Source organism: Agrilus planipennis, unplaced genomic scaffold, assembly GCF_000699045.2.
Source record: "Agrilus planipennis isolate EAB-ADULT unplaced genomic scaffold, Apla_2.0 scaffold109, whole genome shotgun sequence".
Classification (NCBI taxonomy): Eukaryota; Metazoa; Arthropoda; class Insecta; order Coleoptera; family Buprestidae; genus Agrilus; species Agrilus planipennis.
In genome coordinates this window covers 158403-165184 of record NW_020438934.1, presented here as the reverse complement: position 1 = coordinate 165184, position 6782 = coordinate 158403, and the positions used below count along the sequence as shown (strand labels likewise).

The window sequence follows — 6782 nt, the reverse complement described above, 5'->3', positions numbered from 1 at the left end:
TGAAATTTTTTATTATTAAGTGAATAAGTCATTTATTTTTAGCCTATTTCAAAAAGGAAGGAGAGGTTTCCAATCAGCGTTGTTGTGATACCGCAATTTAATGTTAACTTAGAAATTGTAATTGTTTATTTTAAAGTGAATTATAATGGGAAATTAAAAAAAACATTATTTTTTTAATTAAAATCTAAAAGCTTTACAAAATGAAATGGCGGAAGAGAGAAGAGGTCTAATTAGGCGACATGACCTTATGTCAAATATATTAATTTTACTTAATTTTTCTTTTACGTAATTTATGGACAGACTTGAGGGTTGAATTTTTCTCAGTATAAGTTAACAGTATGAACAACTAAGTATTCATTGTAATTATGCCTGAATGAATTTAGTATAATAATAACAAGAACCAAAAGGCGATCTTTATCATCTTAAATCACTATTGGAACCATGTCTGTCCTACGGGAATTATGAGCAGTAATACTACTGTAAGAAGGGGCGAGTTCGTTCGATCCAATACGCCATCAACTAAATATCATGCAACATACAGGTTTTCCAATACCACTGTATATATATTGATGTAAGCAATTACATTATTATGTCAAAAAGTCAAGTACAACCGAAACTGTGTATTTGCAAACGCAGTAAAAAGGCGGGAACACAAAAGAAGATTATGGGGTACTTTCATACTACGTAGAATTAAGGTAAAAAATAATTCATATAAACTGCGACGAACATTTTCATGTATTGTCGAATTTATATTACCTGTGGATAGGCAAAATTTGCCTTAAGAATACACAGTATTGTGAACGGATTCAACATCCCTTTGTTATATTGGTGTTACAGTTTTAAGAAAACTAAAACAGTTAGTATAAAGCAGTTTAAAAATAATTATCTTATAACACATATTGGTTTGTTAAATAAATACGTAGATAATCAAGCAAACATTGCAGATTAGTTAATTAAGCTTAGAGATCATTCAGCGTCAAGATAGTACCTAATTGTTTTGCACATTCTTGTAAATCAGCAATAAAGCATAGTCAAAATGAACCATTTATAAATCTCAAAATACTTATTAATACATTCAATCAACACCGATAAATCTTCTAACATCCAAAATGTAAAAATATACGATTACCGGTAGATAATCTTCTGCACCTATCTGATATTTCTTGTAAGCCATAATAATCTGTATCATGAATATATGCAGCTAAAATCAAAATTAATTTAATATAAAAAGCAAATAAAAGAGTGCAATTAAATACCATGCAATATATAGCTGCTCCAACACCACTGAAGATAATGTAAAATTCATACGAATTCTTCATCAGAATAATAATAAAAAAATACGCAGTAGCCAATAGGAGAGCCACTACTCCTACGAAAGGTAAAAAACTGCAGCTAGTTATGTCCCACTGTAATATTAAAGAGTACCTTTAGATTCAAATGTTTTCTAGTCAGATGTAGGCAATAAAAAGTAAAACTTATATGTTTTGAGTAAATATGTATGAGAAAGAGAGTTAGACAAGGATGGACACTGTCACCGTTACTTTTGAGTTTATACTCTACATATCGAAGACGCGATCAACATCATTGAAGACAGGACAACTGTAGGGATAGATATACAGGAGCGAAGAATTAGTATGCTTAGATTTGCAGATGATATAGCAGTATTAGCATCTACCAAGGAGCCAAGGAACAGTTAGGGATAGGATTAAATAAAATGGATGCGGTATTGGCAAAACGGTATTGTATAAAAATAAATAACAGTAAAACAACAAAAATACTGGTATGAATAAGATGGTGATAACGTGGATAGAGAAGGTTAGAAATGAAGAGGTATTGGAAAGAATAGGAGAGCAGAGGACTCTTCACCTGCATGAAGGGCTAGTCACAAACATATTAGATTATGGTTTACAAATAGTTAAGGGTGTGGGATGTTCTAGTTTTGGGGAAATACGAAAATTAACTCAGGATAGGAAAGAGTGGAGGTGCATGTCCAACCAGTCTTAGGATTGATGACCTTATGATTACGGAAATAAAACTTTTTTACTAGTTTTAAGTTGTAGTCACTCATTGATTGCAGTGCTGCTGTAAATAATCTGAGACGCACAAGATAAAAAACGGTAATTTTCAAGAGTACCTAATAGACAATATTGATTTACTCTAAAAATTGGAAGGCTCTGAGTTCATTAAGGAATTTCTGTAACAGTATAAACAGGTTTTAATATCCAAGGATAAAAATTCGATAAAAACGTGCGAAATGGTGAAATATTTGACGACTCTAAACGTGTAGTACCTATGTCTAAAAATTTCGCGTCCTGACAATTTTCCGTCTAAACTTAAATTCAACTTTCATAAGTTTGAAAGTCATTTTTTTTGTATTATGGTCATATACAAAATATTTTTAAAATCTCCTCTTTACATGCTACCTCTTCGTATTTTTTCAACTTTCTTGAACTTTTACACATACTTTTACTATTTACTGATATAGTAAGATACACTATTTACTTTTCTATTTAAATAGCAGAAATAGAAATTGTAAATAAATTACCTTTGACTGCCTGGATATTAACATAATAATAATCAATACCAGCGCAGCAATAATCAGTCCAGTTATTGCAGCGTATCGATAAAAGTATACATCGAAAGATGCAAAACATACAATTTGTATAATTACCTAAAATGAAAGTAAACATTACAAAACCCATGGATTACGCTCAGTAATCAATAAAACTTGTTAAAATGTTTAGCATAAATTTTCTCAAAATAACATGTAGAAATGAATGAATTAAAATAAAATAAAGCTTGATAGTGATAGGTATCTTCAATTCCAGTTCCGTTATGCTTGACTCATGTAATATGTAATCTAAGATTTTCTAGGAGAAGGGTTAACTTAGCGCCGGTGCACACTTGCGGTATACATCGTTTACTTTTTATAGCGATGTGACCTTCAGTTTGATTGGCGCAAAGTAGAAAAGAACAGCACTGGGCCAGAAAAGGAAGGAGGCAACTCTCGGTCAAACACTTAACAGGTGAGGAGCGTTTAATCCCCACAGTACTGCGCGGAAAACTTGAACATTTTATTCACCACAATTGCATTACTCAAATGTGCTGTAATTGGTACCATTTACTACTGAAAACATCAACGAGATGTTTATTTATATTTAAAGACATATTTAAGGCTTTAACGCTTGTTTTCGACCCGCACTAGTATTCATGATTGAACAAAACTTTTGGCAGGTACTTAATGAACAAGAGTCGAGAGTATAATAAGCTTTTTTTTCCCTACCTACGGCTTTGCCAGCGCGCATCCAAGACATTGAAAGGGGCATGTCGCTAGAGAAAGTAAAAAAAGTATAATTACCGCTGCCGAGGCGCCGCCGCAATTTCGGCTTAAAGTACTGACAGGCAAATGGGTTAATGCACATTCGTCTGAGTGCCGCCGCGGGGTCGCACGTTCAAATCGCGGCCGTTTTGAGCCGCAGATTCCTACGGAACTGGTGCAAACTTGCGGAAAATTGACGCAAAAAAAAAAATGTTTGCTACTAGAACTGTAACATTAAAATGTAAAAAAGACGACAAAATCTGAACAGGAGGATGATTCAGGACGAACATACATATATGCAATGCGGCTTTCCGGAGAATGAAATGGAGCCTGAAGAAAGGCCTTCAGAAGAAATATTCGTTGATTCAGATTCAGACCGTCGGTCAAAACGAAGAAAAACTTAGTAAAGAGACTTAATAAATTTCATCAAAACTCCTTCGCAAATCTCCCAACCACAGCAGGTGAATATCAATCCCGATCGGGCATTTTTGAGAGCTTGTGTTTCACTTTTCACCGAAGAGCAGAAGTTGGAATTTTGTTGCGAGGTGCAACCAGAAATGCAAGCGCGGCCATCATTACCTGCAACTCAACCCTCTCCAGCACTTTCTTCCACTTTGGAGTTTCAAACTGAGCCTGATGAAGACTATGACATTTGTATAAATTGATTTTTTGTGATATTATTTTATTTTTATGTTTACATTTATATATGGAAGCCATAATCGGTATATGGGTGTACCCAAAATCCCTAACCCTAACTATATTCAGATATGGTTTATTTATTGAAACTACTATAAGTATAAATAGTTGTGTAGATTAGCATCATTAGAGCCCACACCTGACGTAGTCTTTAAACGCTTTACTAATTTTGATCTGAAGACAGAGATTTGGGATAAAATTGATATAAGTACTGTTAGGTATACGGGGTAGTCGGGTAAATTATAAAGAGTGTGCTATTGTGATTGTCACGTACATTCACAATTTTATTATTGTTAATAGCCAAAACTCCCCTCGGCTGCGTTCTTGTAGGTCCAATGACCGCCTACCTGGGGGTAGGATAATATTATGTTTGTACATTATTGTTAGAGATAGTAGGTTCATAGATTTTATAAAATTTTAAAGCAGTGCTATTATAGACTCGCTGGAGAAAACATCATCTCCATAAGNATGTAAAATTCATACGAATTCTTCATCAGAATAATAATAAAAAAATACGCAGTAGCCAATAGGAGAGCCACTACTCCTACGAAAGGTAAAAAACTGCAGCTAGTTATGTACCGTAAATAAATAGTTACCATATTCAATATTGGATTGCAGTACACATTCAGTTGCTGTTGAAATGTTAAATCTTTTGGAGTGACAATGTATCTATTAAGTAATTGCTTTTCCTCATTCACAGTTTCATTTTCTGTGGTAACCGATTGACTGTTTAAATGGGGTGATTCCGTAGGCAATTTGTTATCCTTTATTACTGATTGTAATGCCAAGAAATTATTTAAATTTGGTTGTTCTTTTATTTGAAGTTCTTCAATTGTCTCATAATCTGGTGTGACTGTCGGAAAATCAACTGCTTTGTGGTGACTTTGACTCATGTCTCTATGTACTTCATTGTGATGACTTATTTGAGACTTTTCCCTTAAATCTTGTGATTCTTTCTCAAAACTAATAGGTATATTGTCAAGGTTGTTAAGATCGCAACTATGATTTTCATACAATACTGTCAATGCCATTTTCATTTTATTTAAAAATGAAGCTGGATGCTAACATGGCTGTGGCATATTTGGGTAAGGATATTCTCTATACTTACAGGGCTATCCAAAATAGAATTAAGTATTCAGAATGAGTGTCCCACTCGTCTATATCTATTATGCTCCCTATCATAGTGCTCTCTTCTTCTTCATGTAAATCTGGTCTGTAATAAAAAAGTAGCTCAAATTATGTTAACTATAACGAATTGTAAATTCTTACACAAAATCGAATACGGCAACACCCGCTATAGTAAAAAGTAGAATAAAAAAGTGAATTATCTGTACTTTACGGATAAATTTATGCCGAGTGGCTTTATCTTGAAAGGGAGTTTCATCCTAAAATATACAAATTATTAATTATAGCTTGTCACAAGGTCTTTAAAAAGTCAAATATGTTTGAATATCGCGAATTTCATAACAAATATATTAGTACCTAGTAAGGGAAAATAAGTAAAAATAAATTTAAGGAAACCAAACAATCCCATAACATATTTGCAATCTAACCCTACGTACGATTACTGTTTTGTTGTTACATGAAGCAGCTACGGGACATCGTGTAGCATGTATATAAAACGTATAGGTACCTATGTCTTTAAAAATATTCTGCATCATTATAATTTTGTTGTGGTTTAAAATCAAAAATGGAACTTCTAGGGGCCTAAATATTTAGTTTCATTCGATACGGTGGGAATTACCATTTTTATAACTATATTATCTCCATGAAAGCAGTGACCAGTTTGTTTGTCGTCATTGGGAATAATCCTTCAGCAACCAAATTCGGATATGTATGGATGTAGCTGTTGCCCAAACAGCGGAGTTCATACAATCGAGTGATTTTAATAATGATTTGACAACGACAAATGGTTTGTGGTATAATTATACATACGGTGACATAGACGTGAAGTAGTTTAAAAATATTTACCGTACAGTTATATGAGGTCTGTTCAAAAATAATTTCCGCGGGTTACGTATATTCGATTTTCGATTTCTTTGTCGTTATGTTGGTACTCATGTCTGTCACTTATATCGACAAGTTCGTATGAAGGAATGTACCACAATTATCTGCTTTAATCATAAACTCAAGATTAATTCAAAACGTGTGTGTGTGTGTGTGTGTGTGTGTGTGATATTCTAATAAGCATTTTCAGAGTTAAAATTATATGAACCCTCTCCTTATAAAGTAAAAATGTTCTGATAAACTGAAGCTGTTCTGATTCGGGTCTAAATGCCGTCGTCGGTTGGAGTAGCTTCCTAGCGTTTTGCTAGCACGAGTGGCGAACTTCTTTACCCTGCTTTCAGACAGACGATTTTCTAACGGCAACCGAGCAGTGCCTTGCCGTAATTTCATTTTGCTTTGCGTTCACACTGCACACGGTTTTTCACTTCGGGTTTAGTTTCGTTTTGATACGTGACCAAAATGGACGAAAGAAAAAAACGCATGTTGTTACTAATGATATGGCATAATCGCAGAAAAACACAAAAAACAAGAATATTTTGGATTCATCCACTACTTGAAAACAGACAATTGATGGGTGAATTTGTAACATTATTTCATGAGCTACGAGAGGATAGCTCCAAATTTTTTAATTATTTTCGAATGTCCATTAGGAGTTTCGATGAATTATGCGTAAAATTGCAAGATGATTTAAAAATTAGTAATAGTCATCAAAATTAATTGACAATGATTACGCTTTATTTAATATCAAGAGGGAAATAAA

At 33.6% G+C, this 6782-nt stretch overlaps 1 protein-coding gene across 8 annotated transcripts in view; it reads right to left on the bottom strand.

Moving 5' to 3' along the window:
- LOC112904390 (protein lifeguard 3-like) overlaps positions 1-6782 on the bottom strand; it is a 37858-nt gene that overhangs the window by 14294 nt on the left and 16782 nt on the right. For 5 of the 8 annotated variants that reach the window (XM_025974278.1, XM_025974279.1, XM_025974280.1 and 2 more), the window contains exons 8-10: positions 2546-2671; positions 1257-1406; positions 989-1201 (exon numbers count right to left, since the gene is read on the bottom strand). In XM_025974278.1, coding sequence (XP_025830063.1) covers positions 1076-1201; positions 1257-1406; positions 2546-2671 — 402 coding nt within the window. In that variant the 3' untranslated portion in view covers positions 989-1075. Of the gene's footprint in view, positions 1-888; positions 1202-1256; positions 1407-2545; positions 2672-6782 lie in introns of those variants that run through there. The other 3 variants (XM_025974284.1, XM_025974283.1, XR_003231076.1) reach the window with 3 other exon arrangements.